Genomic DNA, 18,197 nt, shown 5'->3' on the forward strand with positions numbered 1-18,197 from the left:
ACCATAACCCCCAAAATCAGTCCAAACCTTCTATCTGTGGTATTTAAAAACAGTGTGGTACAATTTCAGAGCAATTGAAATACTTATACACAAGTTGATATCCTGAAAGTAGAAAAATGCTTCTTTTGGACCCCTTTTGGGCCCCTAATTCCAAAACGATTAAGACCATCATCCCTAAAATCAATCCCAACCTTCCTTTTATGGTATTGAACCTTCTTATAAAATTTCATAGAGATCCATTCACCGAAACAAAAGTTATTGTACGGACAAGTTATTGACTGGAAACTACTAAAATGCTTATTTTGGCCCCTTTTTTTTACCCAATTCCTAAACGGTTGGGACCATCACACCCAAAATCAATCCAAACCTTCTACCTGTGGTATTAAACATTGTAGTACAATTTCAGAGCAATTGAAATACTTATACACAAGTTGATATCCTGAAAGTAGAAAAATGCTTCTTTTGGACCCCTTTTGGGCCCCTAATTCCAAAACAATGAGGACAATCATCCCTAAAATCAATCACAATCTTCCTTTTATGGTATTGAACCTTCTTATAAAATATCATAGAGATCCATTCACCGAAACAAAAGTTATTGTCAGGATAAGTTATTGACTGGAAACTACTAAAATGCTTATTTTGGCCCCTTTTTTTACCCAATTCCTAAACGATTGGGACCATAACCCCCAAAATCAATCCAAACCTTCTACCTGTGGTATAAAACATTGTGGTCCAATTGCAGAGCAATTAAAATACCTATACACAAGATAATATCCTGAAAGTAGAAAAATGCTTGTTTTGGGCCCCTTTTTTCCAAAACGGTTGGGACCATCAACCAGAAAATCAATCCCAACTTTCCTTTTGTGGTATTGAACCTTTTTATAAAATTTCATAGAGATCGATTCACTTAAGGATGTTCGCTAATCTGTTTAAAAATAACAAGCTTTTTAAAAGATTGTTATAAATTGATAGTTTATAAATAAAGAAACTAAAAAAGCAGAAAAAAATGGAGGGTCCGTGTGCTTGTTTTCCAGATATAAGCCATTGAAAATTTGGCGGGAAATAATTCTCTAGATTTTTCTTTCACTTAACATTGGCACCATTTTTATTTAAAAAACTATGAAAAAATAACAAGGATTTCATAAGATTTTGAAATATAGCTTTTTAAACAATATGTAATAAAAATATGAAAAGAAAAGTAGGGGTTAGTGAGCATTTTTTTTAATGTTAATACATTGATAAAACCAGAGGATTCGGAAAATCTGGCATAAATTAAAAAAATAGAGGAGCCAACAGTCCGGACACCAAATGTGTCTTTGGCTGAAGCCGATGACGACATCATTCATACCATTATATGAACGCAATTTTTTTTGCGGTCGTATAAAAATGGTTTATACCAATTAATTTGTTTCACATTTGTCATTTGGTTTTTTTTTTTATAGCTGACTATGCAGCATAAGTTTCTTATTGTTGAGGACTGTACAGTTACCCAGATTTTTTGAACTTTTATGTCATTTGATCTCTGGTGGAGATATATATGACTTACTTATTAGTATTGGTTACAATAGATGCTGGTGTTGAGATGGTTGACTAAATATTGACTGTTTGTTTCTTATTTGATGTAAGTACTGGTAACATGAGCTTTTGGTGTTGAGATATATCAACTGTATGACTTACTTGTTATTGGTACTGGTTACATTTGATCCTGGTGTTGAGATAGGTTGACTGTATATACTGGCTGGCGAGTCTGGACCATTGTAAATGGCTTGAGGTGTTGAAGGGTTATCATAGTTCATAGGTGCAGCACCACTGAAAATAAATAATTTAATTTAGCAGAGGTAATAAACTGATTTTTATGCCCCATTTATGGGCATTATGTTTTCTGTTCTGTGCATTGGTTCGCCTTTCCGTTCGTTCGTCAATCCGTTCATTTTGTTTGATTGACCATCTGTCCTGCTTCAGGTTAAAGTTTTTGGTCGAGGAAAAAATTAATTCACACTGAAATGAAGTTGAACACATATTGTTGATGCTGCAAATTTATGCATAACAAGAATGTGTCCCTACTCCCTAGTACACGGATATCCGCACTATAATTTTCTATGTTCAATGGACCCTGAAAATGGGGGGAAATCTCTAATTTGGCATTAAAAGTAGAAAGATCATATCATAGGGAACATGTGTACTTAAAGTTTCTAGTTAACTGGACTTCAACTTCATCAAAATCTACCTCAACCAAAAACTTTAACCTGAAGCAGGACAGACAGACTAACAGATGAACGAACAAACTGGCAAACGAACGAATGGACACAAAGACCAGAAAACATAATGCCCATAAATGGGGCATAAAAATGTATCAAGGTGGCACAATCTATATTGGTCAAGCTAATGAAGTTCAAAGAGAGAAGAGAAACATTGTAATTCATGTCACCAAACAAAGGGACAATTTTTCTCTCCCTTCTGTTTTTTGTTTGTTTGATTTTTTTCCCTTGTGCAACACCCCCATGATATGACAGGACAACAATTGGTCTCTTGTCAAACAAACTACCAATAAATTGACATAATAATAAATAAGCTACCAATTGTAGTACCTGAAATAACTGGTTAATTCTGCAAACAATTTAACCCTATGATTATTAAATCCTTCTATAATATCAGTTGGTGGGTTGTATAAAAATATCCACCAATGAGAGATAGTTACTATTACCCCTCTACTGGGAGATAATAAGTACTTATAGTTAGTTTTCTCAAATTGATTATTTTACATTTTTCATGTCGAGGCCTTTTATAGCCGACTATACATTATGGAAGGAAGGCTGTACTGTAGTCTATAATTGCATACATCCATTTCATTTGAACTCTGGTTGATAGTTGTCTATTTACTATTTAACAATCATACCAATATTTGAGTGTTCAATGCTCTTCAATTTTGTACTTGTTTGGCTTTATATCTATTTTGATCTGAGCGTCACTGATGAGTCTTATGTAGACGAAACACACTGTCTGACGTATTAAATTATAATCCTGGTACCTTTGATAACTATACCACATCTCCTAATTTTTACATTATTCATGTTCAGGTCCAACAATTTACGTAAACTAAGCCAGTACGTTATATAAAATGTTTGTACAGTTCATTTTATGAAATTACTTAAGTTCATCTTCTTGGGGAAATCAAATTAACACTTGATCAATACTGAAATTCAAGGATGAGTTAATTAATACCATGTGCCATCTGATCATTCTTTATGTCTCTTTATCATCATACCTATGAAGTCTGATGGGATTAAGTCTTAGAATTTCATCAAAAAGGAAATTTGATAAAAAGAATAACAAAAATAGCTTCTAGCTGCTACATCTTACATCTGATTAGTCTACACCAATTTGATATATTTTCACTGGTCTTTCTTTGGCGCACGATATCTGATTATTTATAAACTGTCAATAATAAAATGTAAGTTCTCAATATGTTAAAAAATAATTTTGTTTATATCTGACTTATTTTATTACAGTACTAATTTTTTTAATACTTACAAACATTTTTTTTTACTTTTCTTTCAAAATAATAAAATAAAAGAAATTCATACTGGTAAGCAAAAACAGAAAGAAAAAATACCTTCATTCCTTTAAGCCAAAAAAAAGGAAACATTTGCTTAACATCCAGTGGCAAATATTTCATGCATGTTCAAGGCAATCATATGAGGAAGGCAGCAAAGTTTTATGCTGCCATTTTTGCCTATCATGTTTTTAATCTACTTTGTTAATTGTTTCCTTTTTAGTTTGCAGTTTGGTTGTGTGTTTACTGCTTACAAAACACACTAGAAATAAAGATGAAATCAAATTTCTTCTTCATATTTCCATCATTCTTTACATGAGTAGATTTGTGGAGAAAAGACATTACAGTTACCATTATTAAACAATCAATCCGAGATGAACAAACAAGAATGTTTCCATAGTACATGGAGGCCCCATTCACACTATCATTTTCTATGTTCAGTAGACCATGAAATTGGGATAAAATCCTAATTTGGCATTAAAATGAGAAAGATCATTTCATAGGGAACATGTGTCCTAAATTTTAAGTTGTTTGGACTTCAATTTCATCAAATACTACCTTGACCAAAAACTTTAACCTGTAGCCGGACAGACATACAGACAGACATACAGATAGATGAATGGACAAACAGATGTACAGACTAAAAAACCTAATGCCCTTAGGAGGGACATTAAAAAAAAATTATTTATATAACTATTTATTTCTCAAAGATAAAATTTGGACCATGTTGAATGTATGCAAAATTAAGTAAATAAAAATATTTCATTACAAATGACACTAAACCAAAAAGCTCAGAATATAACATTTTATTTAACATCAACAGTAATTTAACAATACTGATAACAAACCAATAATGTATAAAGTATTAACAATTATCAGATAATTAGGAAAATATCCACCTTAAATCCGATTTATTGCAATGACATTTAAAATGTTCACCATAAACATTTTGCAACGCATTCATTTTGCTCTTTTACCACTTTACTGTGGTTTTCTATAGCAGTTTGTTAACATTTCTGACCAGTTGCACAGTTTGCTTTAATAAAACAAATTGCAATTTGGTCAGAATTTTAATGAACTGCAATAGGTTGCACCACAAACAGTCAAGTCACAGTAAAATGATTTCTTTTGCTTAAATATTCTTTACAAAAAGAATAGTTCTATGCACAACGCAATGCCAATTTATACTTTTACGACTTTTTTAACATTTAAATATCCTCTATCCAAAAACTCCAATCATTGCCAATGGTCTAATCCTACCAAAAACAATTTACTAATGCTGTTTCACATGTTTTATTTCCCTTTCATGACAATTGTCTTTCAATGGTGCTATCAAAGAATTCTATCAAACAAAACAGCATATCAATGTCAATTTTATTAGACATTATTTAAGGAGAAATATTCAGTTTAATAATTCTGCATCAGTTAATAACTAATGAATCTTCATAAACTTCAGCCATAAGTTGACAAATGATTTAGGATAGGAGAAATATTGATTATAAATATAGTACATACATTCTCAAAGTTATGATCTATTAGAAGGTCAAAATTAAGTATATGATAGTTAATCTATATAAAGTACCATAATAAAATGATCAGTGGTGGATCCAGAACTTTTTGTAAGCAGGGGCCCACTCCAGTCATGCTTCATGATTCCCTATATAATCAACCAATTTTTTCCCATGAAAAGGGGGGGACCTGTATCCCCCCTGGATTTGCCTATGATGATTGTAAAGAGGGTTGTGTTGCATGAATTAAAATTAATGCAAGATAATAAGAAATAAATTGTAAACCTGGAGATTTACCTATTTAAACCAAACACTACAAAAAAGAGCAATTCAGACAGACAGCAACTTGGAGAAAAGCATTGTGAGAGCAATCAAACCCATATCAAAACATACATCCTTCAGTTGACTTATACTATGAAACCCTCAATTTTGGATAATCTTGAAAAAAAATATACAAAAATTGTCTCTTAAGATCTGGGCATCACTACTTATTATTGTTGAAGCAACTTAAATAAAGTAAAGGGACATTTGGTTCATGTGTATCAATCACTTTGGGCAAGAACAACCACTGACTTTCCACCTGAAGTTAAGTACTTATCAATCTGAAAAGTTGTGACTGTTACTTCTTTCCTGTTCAGCAGATGTTCCTGGTCTCCATGACAATCTGAATGACCTGTGTCTCAGACAATAAATGATAGGATTTGTAAAAGAATTTGTCAAACCAAGTAACAGTATGATTTCATAAGCCAATATCGGCAATTCACACTCTTTACATACCACTCGTAATGCTATTGTAATAAAAAATGGAAACCAACAAAACACAAAGCAAGTCAAAACCAAACATAGAGTTGACACCATTTTCCTAAGGGCCTTGTAAATGTTTTTCTGACGACTTTGAGAACTAGAGCTTGTTAATCTGATTCTTTGTACAATTTGTCTTTTAAAGCATTTTTTTACAGAAAGAAACATTTTTACATACATAACTGACAAAAGGCAGAACGGGGTGAATACTCCTAATATTATTGCCCAAAACAGAAACTGACCGTTATAAACATTGTAATAGGAACAGATAAGGAAATCTCTTTTCATAAAAATGAAAGAAAACAGACTTATGAGAAAACTTGTCAGCCAAATTCCAGCAATTGTTACTGAAAGTATAACTCTGAAATTGACCTTAACAAAAGACTTGTGAAACATTGGGTGGCAAATAGCAATGTAACGCTCAGTTGTCATGGCAACAATATTCAAAATTGAGGCTGAAGTTAGAAACAATGATGTCATTAATGAACCAAAGCACATAGGATGTGATATAAATAGATCAACATGATGTAGCCACAAAAGGTACAAAGGAATAGAGGTAATACCAGTCAGAAGATCAGAAACAACCAGAGATGACAACAAATACATACTCTTACGAAGTTTGGATAGAATTATAAAAATAACCCACACATTCCCAATTATGATAAAAATGTCAATAATAGCCAAATACGCAGTGGCTAACACCTTATAATAATCTGGAAAGTGATAATTTGTATCTTTAAAGTCCAATCCATCATTCTGGATTTGTGAAATGTTCAATGGTATAACTATAGGTTTATCCATCTTTTATAAATGCAAACACTGTCTATTGTAATCTGCGATAGAGTAATAATTTACTTCAGATTTATTGTCTGAGATATTTAAGTCCAAGAACCGGTAGCAAAATATCACAACTCAAACCTTTGCCTTGTAACTTTTTGCAAAATTTCCAGTCATTAAATTTCACCTTATACCATATATACTGGTATTTATATTCACTGTAATATAGATATTATCATATTCCTTTTTAAAGATCACTCCAGTTCATGTCAAATTATCTAAAACAAGCAACAGGTAAATAAGCTATTATACTGTCAAATGAATGTGATATTGAAGCTGCTTCTTTAATGAAGACTCTGCATCACGATATATTTATGCAAGTCCTTTTGTCTTATGAATCTGCACAGAATTGAAAAAAAACAATGTAAGTAGTTCATACATAAGATCTTACTGCTATGTGTTTTGAATTGTCCTCCACAACATATCCAGTCTAACACTTTCAGTTTTAAACTCATAAGTCATTTCCATGATATGAAAGCTCATTCCTTATAAACCATGCAACTTCAAATGTTAAAATATTGTCTGATAACTTCTTTAGTCAAGAAGACATTGACTGAAATCCAACAGCTGTTTTGTGACAATAATTGTGAATAATTATCAATAAAGAAATGTTTTAACACTTTTAGCTATATCTTAAATAGAAGTGTTGAAGTTACGACAAATGCATTGAGCAATATTGGCGTATACCATTGCATGAAATGATTTGTAGTCTATGTAAACATTAATGATGTCCAATCAATAGTCTCGGTTCCAAGATAAAATTTTCAAATTATAATCTTGTCAGTGGCACAATTTATGATGTTATCCATATAGCAAATATTAAAAATCCAATAAATAGCCAGTTGCTGGAAAAATTACAATATCATCTTGAAAAGAAAGGAAAAAGTCGCAAGATGTGTGATTTAATCTGTCAATCAAATGAAACTAGAACCTGATAGGTCACATAACTAGGATTTGTAAATTACTGGCATTTTAAAATAACACCTGACCAATGGTCACATCAAGCAAAAAAGACTCTTTGAAAATACAAATAATGTTTAGAATAATAGAGTGATAATAATACTGATAGACATTAATTTATAGATCAGAGCATACATGTACATATAATGGACGCCTCCTGGTGCGGGAATTTCTGGCTACATTGAAGACCTGTCGGTGACACTCTGCTGTTGTTTTTTATTTGGTCGGGTTGTTGTCTCTTTGACACATTCCCCATTTCCATTCTCAATTTTATTATTAACAAACAACTGTTGCCAGAAATTGCAGCAAAAATGCAGTTTTATAATGTATATCAAACATGACTTGCAAAGAATTTTTAAAACTCCTCTGATTACAAAATTTAATATTATACAATTTCAAATTATAATTGAAAGCAGTCCACAGAAGACCAAAGATGGAGCCTCACATTCCCAGTGTGTAATTAGGTGCTCTGGAAAGGTCAAACCACAGAAGAGAAATCTCATCTTTTACCATTATTTTGCTGTAGGCAAAGCTAACTATAAATACAAACTTTTTAAATAAAGGATGAAACTGAAAAAGTTTACCTTAAAAGCTTAGGAAACAAGTATTTTAGGTTTTATTGTAAATTGTTTCATTTCACCTCAATAATTGGTACTACAGTACCCAAAGACTCCAATTATCTCCACGTTCATTTACATGTGCATATTTAATTGCATTCATGTCAATAAAAGCTGTTCTAGTCTAATTATTTACATTAAATTGCTAAATGCTACACACTTACATGACATATATCTGGTTGATATATTTGATAATGACTGCAGTCTTAAAAATGTGACTTTAGTCTGTGGGATGTCATAATTCTATTACAGTAATTATCTTATGATTATGAAAATTTTATTTACATAACAAATCATTATGAAACTCATCACTCTTGACTTTGGTCAATATGGAATTAAGGATAATTTTGTAAATTGTCTGATAATTATGAAAATTTTATATTTTTCACAAAATATTGTCTGTAAAACATGCTAATTGAAAGCAGATATAAAACATTGGGGTTCGTGCTGAGATGTCTCATCTGCTTTACTGATATCATGGATTTTTATAATGAATTTATGTCTTTAAAGTCTTATGAAACAATGGTCCTTAGCTTTTTTTTCTAATTAAAAGTACTGGTTTTATGTCATGGATGATATACCTGTTGTCTGTTGTCTGCTTTTTGGGTGGGTTGTTGTCTCTTTAGACATATTCCCCATTTCAAATCTAATTAATTTTACTTTTCACCAATACCATTTTTTTTATATATATATATTTTAGATGTCAAACAAATGTTGACATCTGTATAGTATTTTCTATAAGTAATTTTGAGTTCTTTACAAGTTAGGTTGTAAGAGGAGATGAGGGTTAGACGTGAAAGAAAAAAACTGAACAAAATAAATCATCAAATAGACACCAGCATGCAGTCAACAAAACACTTGTTTTTTAGAATTTTTTAACATGTACAATAATTTGAAAAGAACTTTTAGGATTATCAAGAAATTTTCAAATAGTCTTTGACACTATATTGACCAAGGTCAGTTGGATGATTTTATAATGGTCTAACAAGTCAATAATATTTTCATAATCATTAGGTAATTTCCACTATAACATTTTGATGACATAATGACCATAATCACATTTTTGAGATTGCTGTCCTTTGACATTTATTTACAGAGTAATTCTGTAGGATTTGGAAATTTAACAAAACCAAAATAATTTTTTGCTGGTTTAGCGGTTACATGATTCATCAAGAAACTCATAACAGTATAATATTGTTATCCGTTAAAATCAGAACAAAATCAAAATTTTCAAAATGAACTTAACAAGAGGTTTTATCTTCTTTGATTTTTGATTTTACAGTAAGGACATATATCTGTCTGCCAGGGGTCCACATTGTTATTCAGATATTACTGTAAGGACATATATATGTCTGCCAGGGGTCCACGTTGTTATTCAGATTTTACTGTAAGGACATATATCTGTCTGCCAGGGGTCGATCCACGTTGTTATTCAGATTGATTTTACTGTAAGGACATATATCTGTCTGCCAGGGGTCCACGTTGTTATTCAGATTTGACTGTAAGGACATATATCTGTCTGCCAGGGGTCCACATTTTTATTCAGATTTTACTGTAAGGACATATATCTGTCTGCCAGGGGTCCACTTGGTTATTCAGATTGATTTTACTGTAAGGACATATATCTGTCTGCAAGGGGTCCACGTTGTTATTCAAATTTTACTGTAAGGACATATATCTGTCTGCCAGGGGTCCACGTTGTTATTCAGATTGATTTTACTGTAAGGACATATATCTGTCTGCCAGGGGTCCACGTTGTTATTCAGATTAATTTTACTGTAAGGACATATATCTGTCTGCCAGGGGTCCATATTTTTATTCAGATTGATTTAACTGTAAGGACATATATCTGTCTGCCAGGGGTCCACGTTGTTATTCAGATTTTACTGTAAGGACATATATCTGTCTGCCAGGGGTCCACTTGGTTATTCAGATCGATTTTTCCACATATTACCTTGTTATGAAATATTCTGTTTGTATAACAGATGACTACTAGAATCGTATCAATACTCGGCATGGAGAAATCCCAACTAAATCAGGAGTGTTGACAGATCTGTGGCCAACTGTCAACGGTACCTGACATAATACTTTACAATGAAGTCATTCATGATCAGATCTAATTTAATGATGATTGTAAACCATTTGTAAACATTAATAATTCAAGATAAAAAATAAGATAAAATATTTACAAAAGAAATGTAAATAGGTTCTATAAAAATTGCATCTTTAAAAATTTCCTCTAAAGAGATTGCTTCTATTTTTAAGGTTTATCAATCTGACATTTACTGAAATATTTTGCTTTGTTTTTGACAAAGCAAACAAAAATCAATCTGATTAATAACAGTGGCTCCAGTGAACCCTGGTTGACAGACAATCTAATATATGGTTGATTTACCTTAATACTCACAGCATCAGGGAATTTATCACAATTACTTTAATAACATTACTCAATGTATCATTTAAATTAGCTAAGGTTTAGGTTTAGGCCACATTTCATACATTTATTACTTAGGTTCTGAAAAACTGACATAACCAAAACAATTGAATATTTATTATAAAACCATTAAATCAGGTTAATATGGTGCTGTGAATTCTATCTGAAGAATTTGTGAAATCACAGTATTCAAATTGCATCTATTTTGCCAAAAGACAGAGAAAATCTGATATTTTTTTAGAGACTAACAATTTGTATTTTATAATTTGCCATTTTGAACACAATGTTGTTCAACATAGCTTATTTTCTTGAATATATAAACAGTCACATCATATATCATCAAATAAAGTCATATGTTAACATCTTAATAAATATGGAATACGTCCAATGGGACATAGATGATGTCCCCTGCCTGCACATAACATTATAAAGGGATGTAACTCAAGAATGGTTAAAGTGAAGCGGAAGCTACCTAAATTTGTACTTGATCAGAGTTTTATGGCATTTTGTATTAGTTTAATAACATTGGTTGAGGCAAACTTAAATTAGAAAAGAGAAACAAATAAATCAGCATTTTTTTCATTTGTTACTCTAGAACAGTAGAAGTGATGACCCAAAAATTCAAAGTTGTGTTATAACCATTGTGTATAAGATACATTACATTTGGTTTAGGCAAACTTAAGTAAAAGTACATAAACGAAAACTTAAGCAATGTTTCAATTCGTAAAGGGCATAACTCTAGAATGGTAAAAGTGACACCACCAAAATTTGAACCTGATCAGTGGTTTACAATTATAAGCATTGTGTATAACTTTCATAACATTATGTTAAGGCAAACTTAGGATAGAGAACAGAAACCAATTAATTAAACATGAAAAATTATCATTTACGAACATGTTGCACGCAATGTTTACAGATAGTCTTCTTTTTAAAAGTGAGGAATTAAGATATGTTACAGGCCTTCATTCCACACAAAATGCATAAATTGTATAAAATAAAACCAAACATTAGTAATATGATGTTTAAGGATGTAATGTTCAGCATGAGTGCATTTAAGGTACTCCTCATTACAGAATCTTGGATCATTTAAAGGTCAGTTCAAACCAATTTTTCTATTATTTCTATATATAAAGCTATAAAAAACAGGTTTATCCCACCATTTCTTTGTAAAATACCTGTACTAAGTCAGGAATATGATAGTTGGTTTTTGATTCATTCCAGTGATTTAAAGCATTTGATTTTTTCAGTGTTGTGGACTTCCCTTTTTTGGAATTTTTCAGTATGGATTCAAAATTATATTTGTAGTGATATATAGTAAATAAGGATACATCCACAAAATAAACACAGATGGAAGCTTTAAGTGTTTCTTAAATAAATGCAGATATAAAAACTGCCAAAACAGAAAGATTTACATAGGCAGAAATGTGCACAAGAAATTTGGGAGAGAGGACTGATCAATATCTCATCTTTTTACCACCAAGAAGATAGCAAAGTATAAAATCAAGTTGTGGAAGTTATTTTATAAGCTGAAGCAGCTTCTTGCTTCAAAAAATATATGAAGTGAGCTGCATCAGATAGAAATCGACCTTATGCAAAATAATAGCATTACATCTGTTAACCAATTACAGGTAGGAAAAAATCTCTACAGAAAGTTTGTTACTGTTTGAAAATTGAACTGTTTAAGAAAATCTACTTTACAGACCAGCATTTATCTTTTATTACATATGTGAATTTCCCAAAATCTGTCAAACTATTATACATGTACATGTATACGTACAATTGCATAAGATCAATTTCTATCCGAGGCAGCTCAAGTATAAAATGTATTATTTCAGAAAAAAACCCTGCAGAATTACAACAGTAGTAATTAAAGAACCTTAGTGAGCACGCTCACATACCCCATGTCCCCACATTGTCATTGGAGAAATTAAATAAGTATAAGAAAAAAAATTGTATAAGAAAAAATATTGAATAATAATTTCCTGTCAATATACATAGTATGTCCTTATTATCTACAAAATTTCATGAAATTCTGTTGTGTGTTTTCAGAGGAGTTGAGATGACAAACTGTTGCAGAAGTACATTGAAGCAAATAAGTTCAAAGGGGCATAACTCCTAGAAAAAAAATTGAATCACAATTTCCCGTCGATATGCACAACTACATAGTATGTCCTTATTATCTGAAAAGGTTTCGTGAAATTCTGTTGTGTGGTTTGAGAGGAGTTGCGATGACAAACTGTTGCAGTGGTACATTAAAGTAAATAAGTTCAAAGGGGCGTAACTCCTAGAAAAAAAATTGAATCGCAATTTCCCGTCGATATGCACAACTACATAGTATGTCCTTATTATCTGAAAAGGTTTCATGAAATTCTGTTGTGTGGTTTGAGAGGAGTTGCGATGACAAACTGTTGCAGTAGTACATTAAAGTAAATCAGTTCAAAGGGGTGTTACTCCTAGAAAAAAAATTGAATAGCAATTTCCCGTCGATATGCACAACTACATAGTATGTCCTTATTATCTGAAAAGGTTTCTTGAAATTCTGTTGTGTGGTTTGAGAGGAGTTGAGATGACAAACTGTTGCAGTAGTACATTAAAGTAAATAAGTTCAAAGGGGCGTAACTCCTAGAAAAAAAATTGAATAGCAATTTCCCGTCGATATGCACAACTACATAGTATGTCCTTATTATCTGAAAAGGTTTCATGAAATTCTGTTGTGTGGTTTGAGAGGAGTTGCGATAACAAACTGTTGCAGTAGTACATTAAAGTAAATAAGTTCAAAGGGGCGTAACTCCTAGAAAAAAAATTGAATCACAATTTCCCGTCGATATGCACAACTACATAGTATGTCCATATTATCTGAAAAGGTTTCGTGAAATTCTGTTGTGTGGTTTGAGAGGAGTTGCGATGACAAACTGTTGCAGTAGTACATTAAAGTAAATAAGTTCAAAGGGGCGTAACTCCTAGAAAAAAAATTGAATCGCAATTTCCCGTCGATATGCACAACTACATAGTATGTCCTTATTATCTGAAAAGGTTTCATGAAATTCTGTTGTGTGGTTTGAGAGGAGTTGCGATGACAAACTGTTGCAGTAGTACATTAAAGTAAATAAGTTCAAAGGGGTGTAACTCCTAGAAAAAAAATTGAATAGCAATTTCCCGTCGATATGCACAACTACATAGTATGTCTTTATTATCTGAAAAGGTTTCGTGAAATTCTGTTGTGTGGTTTGAGAGGAGTTGAGATGACAAACTGTTGCAGTAGTACATTAAAGTAAATAAGTTCAAAGGGGCGTAACTCCTAGAAAAAAAAATTGAATCGTAATTTCTCGTCGATATGCACAACTACAAAGTATGTCCTTATTATCTGAAAAGGTTTCGTGAAATTCTGTTGTGTTGTTTGAGAGGAGTTACGATGACAAGAAACAGGACTGACGGACTGACGGACGGACGGACGGACGGACGGACGGACGGGTCAAAAAAATTATACCCTCCGCAACTTCGTTGCATGGGGTATAATAATCCCTGATGGAACAAACTTTCCACTTGCCGTAATTATAAAGATACTTACGGTGTAGTCAGTGTGTTGATCAGGTGGGTTTTTATATAGCCCTCTGGGTCTTTCATTTCTGGCACTGGAAAATAAAAATTCAAATCAGTTAACTCAATGGAATACAATGCCAATTTACTTTGGCATAGAACAGGATAATTTAGGCAAGGATGTTTTGTATTTGAAGTACCAAACTTTTCAAATTTTAAATGAATTTATTACAGCTCATCCTATATAAAAATAAGAAGATATGGTAAGATTGCCAATGAGATAACTATCAACCAAAGACCTAAGGAAAGGAATGTAAACATCTATCTTCCAAAAAATATAAACCTGTAAGACTAAGAAACAAAAGGCAATCATTAATATAATCAGAGGATCATAACAATGATTGATATTAAAACAATATGACTTCAGACTTTTGATATAAATTTGATGTTCTGGCATAAACTGTGACACTGACAGTGCATACATTTGAAATTTCAAACACAAGCATACTTATATATATCTGTGTTTAACTCTTTATTACTGTCAGAAACTTGTTGACTTAACAATGGTAAAACACTGACTTGAGACAGATATTTTAAGTTTGTGTTTGTTTAATACAAAGCACAATTGAGTTCAAATACTTTCCATGTTATTTCTCTTAGAAATTGCTTAAAGGTATCAAAAATGTTTTTGAAGATTTGGATGCATATATTCAGAACTCACACATGCACACATGTGGTTCTGTTCATTTTTCTCTTTTATTTAAATTTTATCATTATTTACTGATAATAATAACTTACAGGCGTCTGTTGTGTAATATTTACTGAAGGCTTGATCTTTTGGTATATCTGGGAACAAGTGTGTAAGCTGTGGAAGATCTTTGATTCTGTCAGCAAGGGTACGTATGTTAATCTCTTTTGTGCCATATGGAGCCAAATTCCACACTTGCCTTTCTCCTAAAACAAAAGAGGGCAATAGATTCATCAAATACTAGGTCCAGCAAACATTTCAGTTCCTGATTTTTTTTTGATAAACTAAAGCCTCTAATTAGAAGCATAATTGCTCAATTAACATTAAAACAGTGGACATTTTTCCTAAAATAAATTGTTGTTACAGATAGTCTTGCCTGTTGTTTTGGTAGTAAAATGTTAATTTTGGAACATGCTCTTCATGTCACTTTGAGTATCAATCAAGACAGCAGAATAAAATATCTGACAAGGGCATTATCAGCAAATGTGCACTAAAAAAAGGCAACCATGCCTGATGACTTCACATTAAACAAATAATCTTTCAAAAAAAGTTTGTCTATATATGGTCTGGAAATCATCAAGCAGATTCCATCACAGAAACTCTTGCAATAAAATAGTTTTCCACTATCAACAGTTAAATTACTATGTAAATTACTTACAATTCTTACTCCCCATTATCTATCTATGGTAGAGATAAACAAGAATGTGTCCAAAGTACACGGATGCCCCACTTCCACTTTCATTTTCCATGTTCAATGGATCGTGAAATTGGATAAAAAATATAATTTGGCATTAAATTTAGAACAAGAATGTGTCCAAAGTACACGGATGCCCCAATTTGATTGGACTTCAATTTTATCAAAAACTACCTTGACCAAAAACTTTAACCTGAAACTCCCACTTTCATTTTCTATGTTTAGTGGACCGTGAAATTGGGGTCAAAAGTCTAATTTGGCTTTAAAATTAAAAAGATCATATAATAAGCAACAAGTGTACTAAGTTTCAAGTTGATTGGACTTCAGCTTCATCGAAAACTACCTTGACCAAAAACTTTAACCTGAACGGACGGACGAACGGAAGCAGACGGACGGACGAACGGACGGAGCCACAGACCAGAAAACATAATGCCCTCTACTATCGTAGGTGGGGCATAAAAACCATACCATAGGGAACATGTGTACTAAGTTTCAAGTTGATTGGACTTCAACTTCATCAAAAACTACCTTGACCAAAAACTTAAACCGGAGACTCTCACTTTCATTTTCTATGTTCAGTGGACCGTGAAATTGGGGTCAAAAGTCTAATTTGGCTTTAAAATTAGAAAGATCATATCATAAGCAACAAGTGTACTATGTTTCAAGTTGATTGAACTTCAGCTTCATCACAAACTACCTTAACCAAAAACTTTAACCTGACATGGGACAGACAGACGAACAGATGCACGGATGGACACACAGATGTTAGTAGAGGGGCATTATGTTTTCTGGTCTGTGAGTTTGTCCATTCTTCCGTGCCTCTGTCCCTTCGTCCGTATGGATGCACGGACGGACACACAGACCAGAAAACATAATGCCCCTCTACTATCTATCGTAAGTGGGGCATAAAAAAAGTTTTGCAATTTAGATGAGGTATTTATGAATGAACTTACCAGGTGTCTTTGGGTCCTCAGCTGACCATGCAATAGTGACACCACCTAACTCTGAATCAGAAAATCGACATAGAAAGGTTCCAACAGGCCTCATCTGTAACCATTCTTGAGCCTGTTGTTTACTGACAAAGCCAATAATTGTCCTGAAATTAAGATTACAAGTTTTGATGAAATGAAGTTTAAAGGAGAAAAACCCAAAATTAAACGTACAATGATTACAATCAATGGTTTTTATACAATATTTTAAGCTCATTAACAAGTTATAGATTTTTTATACAGTAACATTAGAATTTGTTCTGTGTAGAACTGAATCTGTGTTTATTTTGTAATATGCACTGTGTATTTGAGATGTACATATGGACAAGGGTAACACTAAATCCCCCCCCCCTTTTCTGCTGTGGCAGGGGCATAAAAGTTAAATCTGATAAATAATGTCCCAAAACTCAAACAAACCAGGAAGTTTTTAAATATCATGTGCACCTTCTTTTATCAATCACAACAACATAAATTTCAAGTAAATCTGTCCAAGCAAACTATTATAATTTTTTACTATGTTATATAAAAAAATCAAATCTTTCTTTCACTAATTCATTTATTCCAATTAAAATCAATGAAAATTGTTCAGATGTGTGGAGTGTGGAAAGATGGAAAGACAATGGCGTATTATAATAATGTTCTGTCTATAATAGGCATATAAATCATAGTTAATGTGATAAGAAAGAAAACCTGATAATAGAACATATATATCTTGAAGTGATAGCTTTTATTGGAGTCTTTCATGAAAATATACAAATTAGTTTGATAATTTGCATGGTATAGTTGGTACATTACAATACAGTTTTCTTTTTAAACTTATTTAGGGTTATCATTTTCAGTGTTGTCACACTTTACAACAGTGTTAATGGATATACCAAAGAGGATCTACTTTTGTTGACATTTAATCATGTGATTGTCCGGTTCATTATTGCTTAAATATAATAAACTGCTTCGCTGAGCACAGCTGGATATGCCCGCAGAGGTCCAACCCTGAACAGTTGGGGCAGTAATGGAAACAATATTCAAGCTTGATACAGGTCTAAATTTGGATTGTAGTTAAATATTTGACATATTATAGGTTTCAGAATAAATGTAGCCAAAGAACTTAGAAATATGACATGAATTTATATTCAATTAAGTTTTCTTGTTGTTGTGCAATACACTTCGCTGTTGAGCAATACTTAGTAAATCTGTTGTCAGACTATTAACAAATAAAGTTCAATTAAATCTCAATGACATATGAGAAATTTATGAAAATCAAAAGGGAGCTTGTATCAATATATATAAACAATTCACCAAAGTTTCATGAGAATTCCTGACAGAATTTTTAAGTTTTTGTTCGAAAATCCCCCCTTTTTTAATGAATTAAAAACCTATAACTCAGAAATGTAAACTGTATATCAATAGATATAAACAATTCACCAAAGTTTCATAAGAACTGCTGGAAGCATTTTTGAGTTTTTGTCTGAAAACTGGAAAATCCCACTTTTTTTATGAATAAAACCCTGTAACTTGAAAA

General features: G+C 32.1%; 2 protein-coding genes across 5 annotated transcripts in view; both read right to left on the reverse strand.

Annotated features, from left to right (window-relative positions):
• Positions 1 to 18,197, reverse strand: part of LOC139512900 (signal transducer and activator of transcription 5B-like) — a 48,610-nt gene that overhangs the window by 4,909 nt on the left and 25,504 nt on the right. For all 4 annotated transcript variants that reach the window (XM_071300860.1, XM_071300859.1, XM_071300858.1 and 1 more), the window contains exons 18-21: positions 16,643 to 16,785; positions 15,046 to 15,201; positions 14,279 to 14,342; positions 1,678 to 1,809 (exon numbers count right to left, since the gene is read on the reverse strand). In XM_071300860.1, coding sequence (XP_071156961.1) covers positions 1,678 to 1,809; positions 14,279 to 14,342; positions 15,046 to 15,201; positions 16,643 to 16,785 — 495 coding nt within the window. The remainder of the gene's footprint in view (positions 1 to 1,677; positions 1,810 to 14,278; positions 14,343 to 15,045; positions 15,202 to 16,642; positions 16,786 to 18,197) is intronic.
• LOC139512901 (adenosine receptor A1-like) lies at positions 5,534 to 6,758 on the reverse strand. Its single transcript, XM_071300862.1, has one exon. It carries the CDS (start codon positions 6,661 to 6,663, stop codon positions 5,659 to 5,661), a length of 1,005 nt encoding a protein of 334 aa, XP_071156963.1. The 5' UTR covers positions 6,664 to 6,758; the 3' UTR covers positions 5,534 to 5,658.

This window comes from Mytilus edulis, chromosome 2 (genome assembly GCF_963676685.1).
Source record: "Mytilus edulis chromosome 2, xbMytEdul2.2, whole genome shotgun sequence".
In the NCBI taxonomy this organism is placed as follows: Eukaryota; Metazoa; Mollusca; class Bivalvia; order Mytilida; family Mytilidae; genus Mytilus; species Mytilus edulis.

Coding starts and splice junctions, on each gene's coding strand:
- LOC139512901 (XM_071300862.1), bottom strand. CDS start 6,663: ATGGATAAACCTATAGTTATACCATTGAACATTTCACAAATCCAGAAT.